Source organism: Gordionus sp. m RMFG-2023, chromosome 4, assembly GCF_954871325.1.
Source record: "Gordionus sp. m RMFG-2023 chromosome 4, tfGorSpeb1-WG-v2, whole genome shotgun sequence".
In the NCBI taxonomy this organism is placed as follows: Eukaryota; Metazoa; Nematomorpha; class Gordioida; order Chordodea; family Parachordodidae; genus Gordionus; species Gordionus sp. m RMFG-2023.
In genome coordinates, this window is record NC_088778.1 from 30,414,964 (window position 1) to 30,435,080 (window position 20,117).

General features: G+C 29.1%; 1 protein-coding gene across 1 annotated transcript; it reads right to left on the reverse strand.

The window, feature by feature from the left end:
- Window positions 1–1,079: 1,079 nt before the first annotated feature.
- Window positions 1,080–19,480, reverse strand: LOC135928114 (uncharacterized). Its single transcript, XM_065464468.1, has 10 exons — window positions 19,292–19,480; window positions 17,897–18,016; window positions 15,054–15,947; window positions 5,974–6,286; window positions 5,004–5,280; window positions 4,447–4,543; window positions 4,057–4,123; window positions 3,621–3,878; window positions 1,757–1,854; window positions 1,080–1,466 (listed from the first exon to the last, which is right to left on the reverse strand). The coding sequence occupies exons 1-10, from the start codon at window positions 19,434–19,436 to the stop codon at window positions 1,156–1,158; spliced, it is 2,580 nt and encodes an 859-aa protein (XP_065320540.1). The 5' UTR covers window positions 19,437–19,480; the 3' UTR covers window positions 1,080–1,155.
- Window positions 19,481–20,117: the final 637 nt, after the last annotated feature.

Genomic DNA, 20,117 nt, shown 5'->3' on the forward strand with positions numbered 1-20,117 from the left:
GCTACATTATGATTTTTTTTAAAAATGCAATATATATTGATCCCGCTATGCAAAAAATGTCTTTACTTTTTTGCAGATATCAGTATCGTCCGATACTTTTAAATTTTAACTCAATACAAATGAAAATTTTTTAAAAATATGTTAATATAAATTATACTACATTATTTTTGATACCGGCTAAAATGTTGGTATTGATTTACATCTCCGATTTTGTGCTATTAAATTTTTTCTATGATGAAGGTGAAGAAAAAGATGAAACGGGAATACCAAAATTAAAATGATTCGTGGAATGTTTACCTTTTTGACGTTATAAATGTCCTAAGGACTTTAGGCAAATTCTAGGGCTATTATGCTTCATTGTCCCAGGAGTTTTAGCAAATTTTTTTGTTTAAATATAAAACTTTAGATCATTTATATTAGGCGTTTTTTTGTTTTGAAATGATTATTTGTCAGAATTGTATTTCCAGCCATGAAAAAATTTACCTCGTGCAAATATCTAAGACAATTTTAGCCATGAAAATTTTGGACTTATAGTTCCGTAATCTTTGATAATCTAGACGTTTGGTTAGTGGATACCTCAGATCATTTGCTATAAACAACAACGAATTTTTTTACGAGGACATGCTAAACTACGACCAAATATTTACTAAACAACAGCCAAATTATAAAAAAAATTGCGATAAGTGTTAAGACACATTTTTTAAAATATTGAAAAAGGCGGAATCACGTGGTCGCTTCCTATATTACATACATATCATACCCCGTGTCAGAACCAATTTGCTGATTCCATTAAAAATTCCCCGCTCTTTGCAGAATTCGCCAGATCTTTACGGTAGGTGATATATGCCCTCACCGATGAGGCCCAAAGACGCTACTCAAACAAAAAATTTTCGCATGTAACGGTAAATTTGTCACGTGTTTAAATATTATTTTATGAAAGGAAACATAAAAAATAAACACAATTCGACGGGGTAAATCACTACTCTAGATTTTTCATATAATTTCAAAAATCGAAAGTGTTTGAAATTCGGAGATACTCCCTCTATATATATTTCATAAAAAGTGTCAAATAAAGTGTAACAATTAAAAAAATAATCTAATTTTATTGATGAAAAATAAAATTAATTGAACGCTCCTTTATAATTAAAAACATATCTAGCGCTTTGCGCAATTCGTAACATTTTTGGAAACATATTTTATAACATCGATATCGTCGTCATTTATGCGCGTGGTATAATTTGAGATATTCGCATTTCCGGTATCAGGCGTTCGGGGAGTTTTTTCAAGATTATTTCGCCCAAGATCTTCGAGGTCTGATTTCCTTTTTCGGTTTCCGGGTATGAGCTCGAAATCGTTTATCGTCAGTTTCCTAATACAACCCTTGAATTTGTAATGAAATGCCCATTCTGGTAGGTACCGTTTGTCGGGATCCGCGTTTTTGCCGAAAGTTGCTTCATCTAATCCACCTAGTATAAATTTTGCGAAATTTTAATTGAGATGGGTACTGGCAACAAATATTCTTTTATTATTATGTTGGTTATATTAAAATATTATTACATTTTATAAGTTTATTTATTTTGTTCTAATTCTAATTTTTTTCTTTACTATCAAAGAGTTGTCATAGATTTGATTGACAGTCAATAGTATTGGGCTGCTAAACAAATTCAGATCAATTTGAACGACATTTTTTTTATTCAAAAATAAATTTAAAAAGAAGCTTTTTAAAATAAAAAATTTTTGAGTTATTTTAAAATACCTAAATGAACGGTGTAATCTGTTAAAGCAATCCTAGGTACGGTGTAAGTTTGATATATAGCGTCATTGTCCAAGATTATTACCGTTCCCGTGTTGGATCTGTTTTTATAAAAGAAAAATGGATGGATATAACGATTATCTACGCGCAAAATCAAATTTTTAGATAAAAATTAAGTTAAAGGTTACACATTATAAGGTTAGTAGTTTTACATTTATTAAAAATTATCTAACAAATAGCTACATTTGAAAGTTATTTCATATTTTTTTTTCATATAATTCAGCATTTTAAAATATAATCTTTAATATTTATATACAAAATAATTTTTGCGATTTACTAATTGTAATTTTTTGTTAAAAATTTAGAATTAATAAAATTTTATTTGACCTTATTTAAAAATAAACTAGTTTCAAAGTTGGTGTAATATATTAAAATGTGTGCTTTGTTTTTCTCCACAAATAAGCTTTCCTAGATTAAACACACTTTATAGAAGAGCGCTTGGTTTATAAGTAATTATAAATTTGGGAAATCATAAAGATAGGAAATATATTTAAGATATTTTTTTTAAAAAATGAATTACTTTTCTCGTTACATTCCAAAAAATATAGTTATAATTTTTTTTTAAAATAACGAAATACAATATTTTTCCGTAGTAAAAATTAAGTACTAACTTTAAAAACACTATGTTTTATCGTTTATAATGATAATTTATTTATATTTAAATATTTTATATAACAATTTATATATGACAAAAACTATATAAAAAAAAATTTTAAAGTGTAAATCGATAAATTAAAGTGTAGTGATTAAGAAAAATAAATACGGTTTATTATTATATAAAGAAAAAATGAGGGAAGAGATCAGAATAATAAACGAATCAAGAGGTAAATGAGTCAATACGAAAATGGAAATTTGATTCGATAACATACAACTCTTTAACGAAGTTAGAACACTTCTATTAGGCCACTGTTATGATCAAAAATTAGTCTGCCCAGTTTTTACAAATTGATGAAAATTTATATATTATTTAATTTTTAGAATTTGTATTTATTCCTCTGTTAAAAGTTGATTTTTTGTTCTTCCATCTTTTTTAAGAAATTAGAGTAAGTAGCTTACTCCTATAATCATGCCACGATATGGGTATAAAATCACATGTACCATTTGTACAGGATATTTTTTTTAATTATTCCTCTGTTAAAAGTTGATTTTTTGTTCTTCCATCTTTTTTAAGAAATTAGAGTAAGTAGCTTACTCCTATAATCATGCCACGATATGGGTATAAAATCAGAGGTACCATTTGTACAGGATATTTTTTTAAAAAAAATCAAGTCCGGTCGATAGGTTAAATTTAAAAAATTGAAATATGGCCCTGGGGTCTCGAGCCTGCGGCTTTCTAATATATAAGCAACTAATATAAAGATATTTTTGATGATGCTGTAAAACTTTAAAACCACGTTTTCAGTAAAAACCAAGAAAAGAAGAAAACTACATCCTCTAGGTTTGAGCCCATAGAATAGCATATTTTTAGTTTTTGAAAATCTGATTTTACAGGAATCGTATTTCGGCATGTATAGAGTATCCAAACTGTAAATTTCAAGCAATTTTGCAACGAACTTTAGAACTACTCATAATTTATATTAAATTTTATATATAAATTAAAAAATACTAAAATGTCTATGGCTGAAATTTATAAGCTAAATACTCTACACATGTTGGAATATATTTCCAGTTAAATCAAAAAAATTTTTTAAATCGCCCTCGATAAATGATTTGAAATTGAGAGATTCCGAATCCCCATACGACATTTATATATATATATGAATTTTTATGGTCTGAAATTTATTTTAAAATAATATGCAATAAAAACCTTTCATCATTATTCAATATGAGGGAATGTGGAATGCCCAAAGCTAATTGACGGTGTTTTAGTTTGGAAACGTAAAAGTAATTTTCTATTCCAACGATCAATTTAAAGCTGGCGTCGAAAATGGCTAGTATAATTAGTTGATTTACACCCAACCCACTCTTGGATAGAAAACAGACCAATATACCGTTAGGATCGTGCGCTATAAAATGTAGGGATAGCATGTTGGAACTTTTCTGTTTCGATTGTATTTTGAGAATTCTGAGGAAAAAGTTTTAAAAAATTGACATAAAAAAAATCCTTTTTATAGCTATGAATTTATAGAAAATTATAATTATATTTTAAGAATTGGACTATGTCTTCAAGCACGACATTGACATTATTGTTTTAAAAATGATTTTTATGGCGCTTATTTCTGTTAAGATAATTTGAATTATACTTGTCGAACGGGTACGAAAATTGAATATAGCTATCTACTCCATTGAAGTATGGCACCTCTTCGTACGCTGATAATTACGATAAAAAAAAGGAAAATTGAATTGAAACAGAAATGTATAAAATAGAGACCTGCAGGCCCGGCCCGACCCGGGTACATGGGCCGGGCCGTAATAAAATTTTTAATAAAAAATCCGGGTCGAAAATTTTTCTTAAAAAAAAAATCCGAGCCGGGTCTCGTGCAAATGGTATCTCAGCAGGTCTCTGATATAAAGATATTTATTATTATAAATCATTTTTTTAAAGAAATCTTCAAAAAGATGATAATATATGGTTATTTATTATTAAAGAAATCAAATGGATTTTAGAGATATAACTGATTGACGTAACTTACATTTGTAATCATGAGATATGTGGTCCAGCTCTGGTTTACCACATATACCACCCTTTAAAGAATAGATTAAGGGTGTTAATTGATCTTGAACCCGTACCTAAAATATAGAAAATTGTGATTAACACACGTCTATTAATTTATAAATTTAAAAAAAAAAATGATAATAACGCATTATATAAAAATGGTATTTAGACCAACGCAAAGTATCAAACTGAATAGCGAAACCGAAAAAATCGTTACAATTTTTTGAACAGTAACCGAACTATTAATAAAGAAATTTTGAAAGGAGAGATATCAAGGTTGAGCAAATTTTCTAATAAAAAGATAATGTAACTGTAACTAGTTGCAGTTACTTTACAGTTACATTAATTACAAAGGATTAAATAGAAATTTTTAAATAACGATAAAATAGGGCATTTTCTATTGGTTACTTAGCTTTCGAACTTAGGATATCGTATAAAACATGTTGAAATAGTTTAGATAGAAAGGGTTTGAAAGGATACCGACGTTACGTTTTATGTAATAAAATATCGAAAAAAATAAATCAATTTAAAAACCTTTCTTATACATCCCCGGATTCCTCGTTTAACATATTTATAATCGTCATAATTTTTTAGGTCAAAATGCGTTCGAGATTTAGGTAATCCGCCCAATTGAATTTCGTCAATTATCAGGTCTTTTAAACGTGAGTAGAAAATGGAGGAACTTATTACATCATACCTAGATTTTGTCGTGGAACTATAAATCCCTTCGCTCATCACCAGTTTAATTCCCTTTTTATCAATGTTAACCGTTATATTGTGCCAAACATTTCGCGCCAATTGGACCTGAGAGCTGTTTTTTTTGAAATCCCCGCAAAGAAAAAAAATAAATAAATATAATTTTAAACTTTATAAAACCTCATAACTAGCTCGTTTGTCAAAATTTATTCTTAGAATTTGAAATAGCGGTCTGATCTGAATAAATTATCACTCTAAAACTAAAAATAAATAAATAATAGTTAAAGCCTATTTTTAAGGTACTATCTCCTTATTTCAAAATCTATGACCACACCCCCCCCCCCCATCTCCCACATCAACCAACACCATGGGTGTCCTGGGCGCTTTTCTCAAGAGAATGTTTTGTTATATTGGCAAACTAATTATATCATAAAAATCTGATTTATAGCATAGAGACATAAAATAGTGGGTAATGTAATTTGTGTAAGGGTGTCTTATATAAGTTTCAGTATTATTTTTTTTAATTAAAAAATATAATATGAGATATCATTCGTTCAATCCAACTCATAGACCTACAGACCCGGCCCTATGCCCCCGGGTACACGGGTCGGAACCAAATATTTGAAATCATCATTATTAGCTATAAAAATCAAAAATAAATATAATATATTTTTTAAAAACCGGGCCGGGCAGCAAAATATTATTGGTAAAAAAAATTTGGGCCCGGTCGCGCAAATGATACTTCTGCAGGTTTCTGTTATTTATTTTTTTTAAAAAAATTTAAAATTTAGAAAATCCAAAAAAATACTTTATTTCTTCGATTAAACGCGAATCAAGGGTGGTATTAAATATAGCGCATTTTAATTTTCCATTCTTCAAATACAACAATAAAAGATATCGTCCATCATTGCAATGCCGCCTCCTACGTTTCATCCGTTTTAGAATTCGAGATCCAGACTTTTTCCTAGAACATTCATCCTTGAAGGCAACTCGCATGACGAGACCCTCGTAGCAAAATATCAGTTCTAACCGAAAGGTAAAAACTGAAAAATATTTTTTCCCTGACATCGGAAATTTTCCGCCTAATTGTTGATATGCAGGTTTGGACCGGAAAAGGAAATCTAAAATGTTTGCGAAAATATTTAATTCAAAACAAACTGTTGATAAAGATTTTAACTAAAATAATATTACCCAAGCCTTGGGTTTTTCTTTAATAGATGTGCAAATCTTTTTGCTATCTATGAGCGAATCAGCTTGCGTAGTATTGGCTAAGCTAATGGGTTAAGCCATTTTTAAAAATCAAACGGTTTAACATTACAAATAAAAATAGTATAAAGTCCTTCAGTCACATGTCGTTTATGTCTTATCAGTTACGCTAGAAACCATTCTGGCTAGCTATACCCTTTTAAAATTCTTTGGACATATAATTGTTATAAATTTTGATCACATTACATGTTTTTTCTCCCAATCAGCTTATATTTTAAACAGATGGTCTTCCCCCTCACCATTAAAAAAAAGGATAAGTTTACAATGTTAGAAAAAGGGCGAAATTTTCGGTGCTTTCGCAAATATTATGTCAATTAGTTGAGGAGGAGGTAAATGATATAACATAAGACCTTTTTTTTTAGCATATTTTCTGGTTTTGTATTTTTGACCACATCTCACATAATTTATTGATAACATAAAATAAATTTTTTTTTAATGTCTATAATAGAAATTTTGTTCTAATTTTATTTTATATTAAATTATAAATTTTCATTTTTGATAAGAAATATTAAAAAAACAAAATTATTATGATCAAAATTTAATTTAAAAAACAATTTTATTGCGTGGTTGATTTATAAACGACAGCAAGAAGAGATCGAGATATGCTATATGTTACACATATTTGTAGTCATTTATTTATATCATTTTTTTGTCAATTCAAATTCGTATTTGAGATTTATTAAATCTAAAAAAAAATATTTTTAGTTTTCTCATAAAATTAAAATGCAGTTAAAATGCAAAGAGGAGAAGAACAAAAGAGATCCATTAGTTAAGTTTATGGATAATCATAAGATTTATTATATATATGGATAATATTATATTTTATTTATTAAGAGGAAAATTCCCCGGAAAAAATAAATTCCCGCTGAAAAGAATACTCCGGGAAAAATTTCCCCTGAAATAAATTCTTCATTTTTTCGATTTAAAAAAAAAATTTAAGTGGAAAATACTATTTCCTTAATAAATTCTTTTAATATCAAAATGAACCCCCCCTTCCTTCCCCACAAGGAATACATCAGAATTTAATGAAATACAGAAAAATGACAATTGTCGTAAGAATTATTTATTTCTAAACTTTATTTTGGCATTAATTAACCCCCATCAATTTCTTGTTAAAGTTAGCCAGAAAATGGTTTAAAACATCTCCTTGTCCAGTGGACTTTGGAAGAGATGAAAGGCATAAATATTTCCTTTATATGTCACAGGGAGTTTCAAATAGATTATCACTTTGTCTCATAAGATTACTAATAACCTCTCACATTGAAGACGAGAAGAGATGCTGACAAAGATACTAGATTGAGAGGGAGAAATCATCTCAAACCACCTTGTTTGGCCGGAAGTTGATTAATCATCCCCCTAATACTCGGGAATATAAATGTTTAAGAGGATTTCAAGAGTCAATGAATTTTTTTAATTTTCAAATAGAAGGGTAGAAAGGAAGGAAAAGCTTGTAAATGAAGATGAGACATCTATTTATAACGAAATTTCGATGCTACGTTATATTATTTTATTAAAATACTGGGTTTGGTGGCTGACAACATTAGTGAGAATTGGACTCAAAATTATATTTAAAAAAAAACGTTCAATTTTATCTAGTGTTGATATTTATAAATTAAATAATTAGATGTATGCAATTCGTTTTTTTTTCTTTACTTTATTGTCTAATTCGACAATTTAACAATATCTAAATAACAATAAAATTGCAAAACACAATTACGTCAAAATAAAATAACACATATTAATTAAAAATGGATAAAATATAATATTACACAATTGTAGAAAAACAATTTTCTTTTTTTTAAAAAAAATAAAAAAATTGACTTCTCTAACGCCTACAACACTCTTTCGCGCAACACGTTCCTACATTCAACTTGCTTCCATTTCCCCGCTTACACCAAATTACTTTTCTCTTGCTACCAATCACCAACAATCTTACAATTCAACAAAGAAAAGATACTTTCTGTCGAGGGTATCCAACAGGGTGACCCTCTCGGATCCCTTCTCTTTAGTCTTGGAATCAATGACATGATAAAATCAATAAACTCTTCATGTACTCTATCGCTCCACGCTTGGTATATTGATGATGGAATCTTGAGTGGTCCCAGTAGTGAAATTGCCAAAGCAGTCACCATAATTAAAGAAATGGGCACAGCCATTGGTCTTTCGCTTAACCAGAGCAAATCTGAATTCTCACTTTTAAATTCTAATGCTCCCAACACTCACGATTTCAAAGTCACATCAAGCGTTGAATTAACACATCTAGGATCGCCTGTAGGAGGACACGAGGCAATAAGCACCTTTCTTCATACCACACTTGACATACTCCTTAAACTGGAGGACATCTTTACACTTCTTCCATCACACAAGTCCTTTTTTTGCTAAAAAATTTCTTTTTTATACCAAGGATTCTTTACGCACTTCGGTCAACACCAATTTTTAAATATTCTATTCCTCTCCAAACTTACAAAAAAGGAATAAAGGACTTAACCGAAAAAATAGTAAATATCAGATTTAACGAAACCGCTTGGGCCCAGGCAACTCTTCCAACCAAATTTGGTGGTCTCGGCATCAGATCTCCACTTGACTTAGCAATAACTACTTTCATATCGAGTAGTCTCTTGACAAAGCCAATAACCACCGCCCATAATTCTAAAGAAGACCTTTCCTTAATCGTGGCTATGGATATTTGGAAAACAAGGATCAATGCTGATTCTCTTCCCCCCACCACCCATAGACAGAAAGACTGGGATGCACCAGTGGTTGCTCGCTGCGTTGAAACTCTCTTATCTAGCATGCAATCTACCGACCGCACCCTATTCTCTTCCCTGCTCAATGGTACGGGACATGAGTTTCTTGAGGCCATCCCATCTACCAATCTTCAGCTTCAACTATCCAACAATGAATTTACCCACGCCATCGGCATTCGTCTAAATTGTTCCATCACTCACCCTCACATCTGCTCAGGTTGCAACTCGCCAGTTGCCTCGAAGGGTAGACATAGTTTACATTGTCGCTCCTGCAATGGACGATTCATCAGACACAAGCAATGTAATACAATCATCCAACATGCACTGAAATCCGCTCAAATTCCTTCCACTCTAAAACCACAGGGTCTTTTTAGATCTGACGGTAAACGTCCTGACGGGATCTCTCAAATCCCATGGAGGAGAGGCCAACTTTTGGTATGGGACTATTCCTGTATTGACCCCTTGGCCCCATCCAACCACGCCATCAACATCCTTGACCAGATGGAACAACTTAAAACTTCTAAATACACAGAAATTATGAATGATCATTGTTTCATCCCAATCATATCAAACACTCTTGGCACCTTCGGCAAACTCGCCTTAGCATTTTTCAAAAACTTAGGATCACAAATCAGCAAACTCTCAGAAGAACCTCGAGAGGGTTTTTTTCTTCGTCAACGATTATCCATAGCGATTCTCAAAGCTAATTATATCAGTTTCAATGGTAGTCTTCTAGCCAAAGAGCTATCCTAGACAACACTTACGTCCCTTTTTCATTTTTGTTTCCCTGCGTCACACCATCTCCGTTCTTTTTTTTTATAGTATTATTATATATTTTTCAAACATTTTTAAATATATTAAAACATAAAATATTATATTTTCGTTTTTTTAATACTTTATATTATTTATTATTTGAAAATTGAAAATATAGGATCATTAATAATAAAAAAAAAATAATGATTTTAACTTTTTATTTTAATGCTTTCTTTTTCTTTTTATATTCTTTTTTACCACATTTTGAAAAAAATAAATTATAAATTTACAAATAATCTTTCTCAATCATAATAGGCTTTTGTTTTGCCCAATTCTTTTTGTTATTAGCCTTATAGACGTTTAAATAACAGTTCTTGGACTGTTATGCGTACAACAAGTACGTGCGGCTTGCCCACAAATGTTTGGAAGGCTCCTCATTTTCTCCCCCTAATTAACTATTTTGATGGTTTTTTATGGAAAACCTAGCGTAGCTCTTTTGTATTCACAACCTGAGGGCGAAAATATTTTTATCACGTATCACGTAAAATATATTTATCGTGATATTGATGAATTGATAAATTAACAAAAATAAATGCACAAAATTAAGCATCATATTAGAGATCTGCAAAGTTAGGCCCGGCCCGCAAATTCTATTTAAAATAATCGGGTTTAAAGAAAAATCGGGCCTCGGGTCAGCCTTGGAAATTTTTTGAAATATATCTAAATTTATCAATTTTATATTGAATTTTTTATGTAAAATAAAAATATTTTATTTTATTTATTGAAACTAAATGACATATAACATATGTCTTTTATTTTGAGTAATTATAAAAATTAATTTCTATATTTAAATAAATTCGGACCGGGCCAGGTCGGTAAATTTTTTTTAAAGAATTTCGGGCCGGGCCGGCAAAAACTTTTTTTAAAAAAATTTAGGGTCGGACTGGGATTGAAAAATCAGGCCCGATGCAGATCACTACATCATATAACAATGATTGCGCAAAATAAATTTCTCTCCCAAAATATATATATATGAGGCTATTGTTACTTGCAACTATTGTTGCATTTAAAAAATTATAAAAAAAGTAAAATTTTCATTTTTTAAAGAACGCATGTTGTTTTTTTTTTACCATTAACAATATTTATTTATTTCAAAATAATTTATTTATTTATTTATAAATAAATATATTTTTTTTCATAAGTAAAAATTATTTTATTAAAAATTAGCTCTCCATTTTTTTTTATAATTAATTAAAGTCAAATATGATCGAATTAAACCCTACTGGGTATATAAAATGTGGAAAATGAATGTTGCTCTTATGGGAAAAAATATTTAATTTTTTTTAAAAAAATGGCTTTTAAATCATAAGTGTCAGAATAAATTTAGAAAAAGATTAATAATATTTAAAAAAATTAATCTCATTTTAATCTAAAAATCTAACTAGACAAACATCTTTTAGTTTAGATTGCAAGAAGAAAATGTTACGATAAATAGTTTCTAAATTAAATCTTGCTACAAGACTTTTTCCGCAAGGTGGAGTTAATTTTGCTTCATAAATAAATATCTAGGTTTGACCGAAATAAAATATTATGATTATTAAGAGCAATATTAAAATTCTTCCGGCAGTAATTTAAAGTTGATGACGACATTTGTTTTTACTCCACAAGGGTGAATTTCTTTTTATTAACTCTATTTTGGGCCGGATAAAAATTTCTGTGGGTAGGAGATAAGTTTTATATAAATGTTTGGAAGTAATTTTGGATCATAAAAACGAGATCAGCACAAATCATGTAGGAGATTTGGCCGGGAAGAATAATCATCATGTTATCGAAAATTAGTAAGATCGTAAACACGAAGATATTGTGAATGAAACGAAGAAATTCAAGGCATTGAAAATGAGCGAAAATAGGAGAAGACATTCTATCGAAAATTCATTCGAGTGTAAAAAAAAATGAATTCAGAGATTATCAAAAAAAAAATTATGTAAACAATTTCAAAAATGACAAAAGTAAAGTTTTAGTATATTTTTTTTAAATTTTTGATTTAAATAACAAATTATAATATTTCAATTTTAATATATTTATAATTACGAAAATAATGAAAATTAAATTGTTAAAAATAGATAAAAATTAAAAAAATAATAATTACAAAAAGAACTATATCAAAAAATAATATAATTTAAAAAAATTAACAGAGAAAAAGAAAAGAAATAATGATTTATTATTAATTAAAAATTTACGAGAAAAATCAATTTAATTTATAAAGAAATTTGTAATTGAGAAAGGGGAAAAAAAGTTTTTTTATTAATCACGAATATAAATGGGAATAAAAAAAAAGTACATGATATTTCTTAATTTGAGAAATAAGAAAAAAAAAATTCTAAATATATAAGGAAAGAGGAAAAAGATCTAGATTATTCCGGTTGTCCGATGAATGAACCATGAACATATGAAATTAGATTTTATGATCTGAATTTCTATGCCTTAACGTGAGTAGACGCTCCTTTTGGGCCTCCTGATTAAGTTCTTAAGACTCTGCCACGCTTTTTAAGGTTAAGAGCCTGGCTTCCAAGGATGTTATAGTCTGGAGGGTGGGGGGGGGGGGGGGGGGGGGGGTTAGTTAGACTTACTGGCTTCTTGCACTTGGTGCACTTTATGAGACGGAGGCTTTCACATTTAAGCGAATGGCTACTGCAAAGCTGAATTCTTGGTTTGACAGATCGAGATTAAGATTTTTGGAGGGAATAAGTATTCATACCGAGAACCTTGATTGAAAGAAGCTAGTAAAGCGTGATCTTCAGACATCAGGGTTGAAAAGAGGTAATCAACGGATCTTGAGATTATCGGATTATCCCAACCCTTTTATTTATGGGAGGCTGGAGGTTGACATTCATCTCCGACTAAGGCTTCCCATATGATATAGGCTTCGTCAAGCAACCCATCTGGCAAGGACAGGTGATCAGTTATTATTTTGGAACTAGCCAATCCGGGCGAGAATGGGTGATCGTAACTCTATGCCTTCTTTATTGCAGGGGAGAGTGGCTTGATGCCATGAATTGGAGTTAAATTTGAGATTAGTTATTAAAGTTTTTTTTTCCAAATGATAAAAATTTATTTTAATTTATTAGAAAATTTATTTTTTGTGTTATATTATTTTTTTAATATATTTAATATTTATCGTTTTATATATTACTATTTAAACGGTAATTTTTTAATATAAAAAAAAATTATAATCATTATAAAAAATTAATTTGGGGAAATATTAATAATATTTTATAACAATTTGAATCATCTTTATCCAAGAATCAATTGTATAAATTGGAAACAACATCTTTTATTTTAATTTGTAAGAAAAAATAATAATAAATAGTTTTTAAGGTTATATCTTTAACATAAATCTTTAACGCAAGTTGGCGTTAATTGCGATAAAATATTTTTTTATAATTTAAAAAAAAATCGATTTTTTAATCGAATATGATATGGGTACAATATTACAAATCGTTTAAGAGTTAGTTTAAAATATCGACAATCCACAAGGGTAAAAATCGTTTAAATAAGTTGATTTTTGAATGAGATAAAAAAAAAATTCTGCGTAATAGCTGAGAATTATAAAATCTTTGGAAGTCAGTATTTCGATAAATATGACCAATTTTCATTATTCTGTTAGGGAAAATATTCAAGTTTTTTTTAAAAAAAAAGTTGGTTTTAGAGGGTTGTAAGAAGGATTTAGTTGGTCAAAAAAAATTTTTTTCACTAAATTATAATATTTCAAAGTTTCATCTGTCCGCCCAATTTTATATAATTTATATATTGTTAAAAAATGGTAAATTGTTTCTGTTACTACTTATTACATTTTTTTTTAAAGTAACGAGTTGGTTATATTTTCAAAAGTAACTATCTACATTGTAAGTTACTTTTGAAAATATTTATATAACTCATAGTTGTTTTTTAAAAAATTTTGATCAAAGAACTTTAAATGAAAAAAGCAATTAATTAAAGATGTCATCAAACTGAGAAAAAATATATGGCATGGGGGGGGGGGGGAATACAAAAATTATAGCCTATTTTGTATAATTCTCTGCTAATTCGCACCGCTACCCGGGAAACCCAGGGTAAGGTCAAAGAAATAGCGCGAGTTGAATAGGACGTATCTCACACCTCCATTTCAAAATTGTCATATCTCACTCAAAAAATATATTCTTATAAAGATTTAATATTTTTTAGACAATTGTACTTTAAAAGCAAAAATTATCTTAAATATTATTTTTTTCATAAAAAATAAATCATAAAAATTCTGTTTTAAAAAACATGCAAAAAAATTAAAAATTTAATATTTAAATTAAATAATTTAAAAAAAAAAAATTATATTAAAATGTTATTTTTTTGCTCTCAAACTCAAATGATTTTATCTTTTAAATAACTTTCTATAAAAAACGCGTCTAACTTTTCAGAAACGAAGTTTAGCATAAATCAAGTCAAAATATCTATAGTTTTTTTTTGTATTGATCATTTTTAAAAATGCTTGGAGTGTCGGTTCCTAGTATTAGTTTTGTTAAACACTCAATATTTTGATTCAAAAAAATATTACCCAGGCCCTGAAGATTTTGGTCACAGATGCCACAAAGGGTTTGGACAACTTTTCGCGAAATCACCAGGTTTAGGCAATCATTTTTCTGGCTAAAATATAGAGTTAACCGTTTTTTAAAAATCGGCTTAAAAGCCGTTTAACAACACTACCCAGTATACCCCTCGGGGACTAATAAAATTTTTATTTGGCCCTAATAATAACAAAAAACGCTACTAAAATTATGTTAGTAAATTAATCCACAAGGGAATAATGATCATAAATTAACAATAAAATGGAGAAAAAGAGTGTAAAGAAAGGAAAATAATTAAAGTAAATAAGATTTATAGGTTATTTTCTAAAATAAATACGCGAAAGTTTCATAAACGGAAAAAATAAAAAGATGGAAATTATAACATTGTTATCATTTTTATATCTGTAAAAAAAGAAAAAAATATGATTAAAATTTAATATAAAATATCTCTTTTATATTTAGCTTTTTTAAAATTAGAACTTATTTCAATAAAAGTTTTTTTTTGTTTTTTGTTTGTTTGAAACCTTTTCCCGAGGGAGGGCACAACAACGTAACATTGTCTCCTTCGTTCGCGTCGGCTAAAGTCAAGATTTCATTAAGATTATTTCTCTTTCGGCTTTCATCATTATTATTATTATTTTTATTATTAACATTATTATTATTATTAAGGCAAACGTTACAAATTTCATCTTCCAATCGATAAATATTTTCTCGACTGGTCAAATAATCCTCCATTATCATTTTATCGCCACTTATCTCCTTATCATTCTTTCGAACAATGTCTTCATCATCATCGTCAAATTTATTTTGTTCTATTTTACCATAGTAAAAATCGTCGTATACATAATTATCATTTTTTTTCCTATTATTCCCTTCCACGTCTAGCGTGGTATTTCGATGTTCATCATTAATAATAACACCCATTTGTGGCCACTCTACCATGCCTCTCCCCGTAGTTTTCGATTTTTTCCCCCCTCCATCATTATAATTATTATTATTATAATTATCGCGATTATATTTTGAATGGTGATGTATTAAAAAGGGTATTTTGGTCGATAAAAAATGGGAAAATGACGGGGAATATCGATTATTAACATCATTACTACTACTATTTTGTTCCCCGATTGTGTTTATTATTTCGTGGTGCAATAATTTTTCGGGAAATTTTATGTCGTTATTTTTACCCCCGTATTTTGCGACGCTCCTTCTTGATCCAATCATTTTGGAGAACGATGGTCTTTGACTCATCGAGGAACGGATGTTAGACGATACAGGGAATGGAATAATTTTTATCGGGGTGATAAAACCAGCTGTATTCATAGATGCCTTGTTTGTAGTAGTGGATGAGCCGTGAATATCATTTTTGGATAGATGCATTTCATGTTGGGTTACATCTTTCGCGATGGAATTAGACATATCTGCATAAATTTACATTTCGAACATTTTTAATTTAGTTTAAAGATAAATAAGATAATACTGGAATTATACAGTTTTATATCGTCATGGTCTGAGGTCGATTCGGAGATGGTTTAATTCTTAAAATTTTTGGGTTACCTACTAAGCTAGCGACTTATATTAAAAAGGGTTCTGACTTCCGGTTTAACATTTTCAAAATGGTGGTTCTGGTTTTTCCGTTCTTTTAAGGTAGTTCTGGATTTCCGGTTCTCAATATTTTAATAATGGTTGTTCTGCTTCTCTAAATATTTTGTAAACGATAGTGACAAATAAACCCTCAGAAATCACTTTTTTAAAAAAATAAATAATATAAGACAGGTGTTCCTGGAAATTTTAAAATGGATTCTGGTTCTTAGTTTTAAATAGAAGATTCTAGATTATGTTTCCTGTTTCTAGATTTTTCCCGGTTCCCTTCCCATTCCAAACTCTGGCTTATAATTTTTTTTTTTTATTGAATTACTTTCTATTTTTAAAATTTTATGGCAGATCTTATAAAAATGATACCCCCTAATCATATTTTTGGGCAAACATATATGTAACTCTCCCTCCCCCCTCCCCACATTCCAAAAATGCGTCATTATTAGTGATGCATAATTCTTTAAAAAAACGACACGCTCAATATATTAACCAAGAAAAATATCGCTTGAGCCTCTAGATTTTAGATGTCCAAACCTTTGTGCCTTCTATGAGGAAAAATCTTCCGGCTCGCACAATTGTTTTCTGGATGGAATACTGAAGTTAGCCGTATTTTAAAAATCGGCTCAATTGTAAGTAGCGACTTTGTGTCACTAGATACTACATTTAAATAACCAAATCTTTAATTTAAATACAAAATAATTAAAATAATCAATATAAACTTAATAACTCAAAATAATTTTTCCGATCTCCGAGCTATCACACCCTCCCCCCCTCCTCCCTTAAATAATAGTAGTAGGTATGTTTTATAACCTACAAAATATTTGCACTATTCGTTTTCGGTTTTTAATTGCAAATTGAATAATTTTATATTTGTATCCGAAAGAAATAATAAAATATTAGATTCGATTTGTCGAATATTTGATTCGATTCGATTCGTCGAATATTAGAGAATTGGATAAAATTAAATTCTATATTTTTTTTTAAAAAAAATAAATAAATAAAAAGTTTTAACAAGGAGCGCTATAAATAATTAAGAATAAATTCAAATATGAAAAAATCTACGATTATAATTTTAAAAATTATTTTAGAAATTATTTCGAATAATAGATTTTAAAAAAAATTTTAAAACGGCTAACTCAATATTTTATCCAGAAAAATATTACGCAAGCCTAAAGATTTTGCTCATACGTGGCACATAGGATTGAACATCTATTAGCGAAATCTAGACACTTAGGCAATATTTTCCTGGCTATAATGTTGACCTGAGCTAGCCGTTTTTAAAAATCGGCTCAAATCGAGCCGTTTAACAACACTACCATAGATAATATATTTTCCTTGCCGAATATCGTTTTAGATATATCGCAGGTATACTATACTACTAACCAAGCAAAGTTTATAATGTTCTTCATGATAAAAAAATCTGTAGATTTTGATCTCTTGAAGAGTTGATCTCCGAAGAATTTTGGCTCAAAATTTTGGGCAAAATAAAATCTTCAGAAAGATTTTTTTAAAAATATTTAATCGCAATCAAAATATCTATATTTTAAAAATGGCTTCCACCACCCCTCATTCTTTCCCAAAAATTAACTAAGACAAAGTTGTTTCATAAAATAGAGTTAGAACAATATAATAGTCATAAGACGCTGCCTCCTTCATTTTATCGTTCTTCTTGTGATAGTTAATTCTTGATTGTGATATTATAACATATTTTACTTTCCTCAAAAAAATTTTAAAGTTTTTATTCATAATTTTATAGGAAAAATTGAAACTTTACCTTTGCAGAAGTATCCATCTTCCGCTAAATCGTAACCAACAAAACAGTCACATTCAAAGATTCCCTTATCAACGTCTAAACAGATTTGAGAACACAAATTATTTTCACTCAGGCAGTCACCTATATTAAAAAAAAATTGTGTTGAATTATATATTCCTAAAATGAACACGACTTATGAGATGATTTATATTTTTTAAGAAATAAAAGAAAGAAAGGAAGGAAGGAAGGAAGGAAGGAAGGAAGGAAGGAAGGAAGGAAGGAAGGAAGGAAGGAAGGAAGGAAGGAAGGAAGGAAGGAAGGAAGGAAGGAAGGAAGGAAGGAAGGAAGGAAGGAAGGAAGGAAGGAAGGAAGGAAGGAAGGAAGGAAGGAAGGAAGGAAGGAAGGAAGGAAGGAAGGAAGGAAGGAAGGAAGGAAGGAAGGAAGGAAGGAAGGAAGGAAGGAAGGAAGGAAGGAAGGAAGGAAAGGAAGGAAGGAAGGAAAGAAGGAAGGAAGGAAGGAAGGAAGGAAGCAAGGAAGAGAAGGAAGGAAGGAAGGAAGGAAGGAAGGAAGGAAGGAAGGAAGGAAGGAAGGAAGGAAGGAAGGAAGGAAGGAAGGAAGGAAGGAAGGAAGGAAGGAAGGAAGGAAGGAAGGAAGGAAGGAAGGAAGGAAGGAAGGAAGGAAGGAAGGATAGAAGGATAGAAGGATGGAAGGATGGAAAGAAAGTATCAATATATATATCCTTAAAGATTTCTCTGAAGATCATTGGAAATTAACAAAAGAAAATAGATAATTATTGTCAAAAATTAAATATTTAATAAAACAATGATTAAAAATTTTGCAAATTTTATATTAATAATATTTAAAAATTCGATATATAATTAAAATGTTAAAAGAAGAACCTATACAAACTAACGATAAAAATAATAATATCCAAATAACATTGGGACAATACAATCCTATCCCCCTATTAACATATCTCACTACCCCAAATGGAATCTCCATCTTCTGTTGCTAATCGCTAAAAAACCTTCTTTCAGTAAAATGGTTCTAATCTCCAAGATTTTACATCAGATCAGTATGGCAACTTGTAGATCGTTAATCATTGTAACATGTGAAATTTTTCTAATAGATGAAGCTAGTAGAAACTTCTAGTAATAATGTAAACAGTTTTTTTTAATATATATTTATCATTAGGTTAGGCTACCACCATCCAAATTACCCCGATCCATGAATATCTAAGGGTACAATTCTATCGTCCCACACCCCTGCACTAGAGGACCCTGGTAGGTAATGTCGTTTCTTTTTGTCAAAGCAATAAAATAAAGAGACATAAGAAATTTTCCTAAATAACGCCTCAAATTAAAATCATAAATTTACTAAAAGGATAAAAATAATAATTCAATAAAAAAATTTAACCTTGAAATGCCGCCTCAAAATATTTTTTGGAATATCTGGAGTTGCCGGGAAATGCAGATATTTTCGCGCCATACAATGAATAGTAAATTATGGCCGCCATTTTGAAAACTATCAAGATTTTTGAGAATCTCAGCCGATTATACATGAATGGAATAAAACTCTACCGATTATTGTGTAAAACACAAAATAAATTTTTTAAAAAGTCCTTTGTATATAAAAATACAATTTAATTTTGCTAATTCATCGAAAAATATTTTGAACTCTTTTTATATATATAAAAATAATATTTTTTTTATAAATATGATCATAATCAATGGATATAATATTTTATTACATAGAAATTAATTTTAAGTTAAAAATAAAAAATGTAATAAATTTTTTTTTCATATAGCTTGTGAATTGTTTTGTGACCATTGGAAATTTTATAGATAACAGTTTTTAAATATAATTATAAAAAAAATTTTTTTATATATTAATAATAAATTATTATTTTTTCCCCCGATATTACAAGTTATACAAGAATTGGTGGAAAAAAGAAAGAAAGAAAGAAAAAGGAAGAAAGAAAAAAGGAAGAAAGAAAGAAAGAAAGAAATAGTAAATTTATTTAAAATTAATAATATCCAGGCTAGTCAAACCTTCGATCGCGACAAACCATTTGATCCCATTTTTAAAAATTTTAACCTATTTTTATTTTATATTTTATTTCTATAAATTGAAGTAAATTAAATCATATTAAATTTTTATATAAAATATAAAAAAATTTTGAGATAAAAAATTATATAATTTCTATTAATTTTAAATAAAAAAAATTATTAATAAAGAGTGA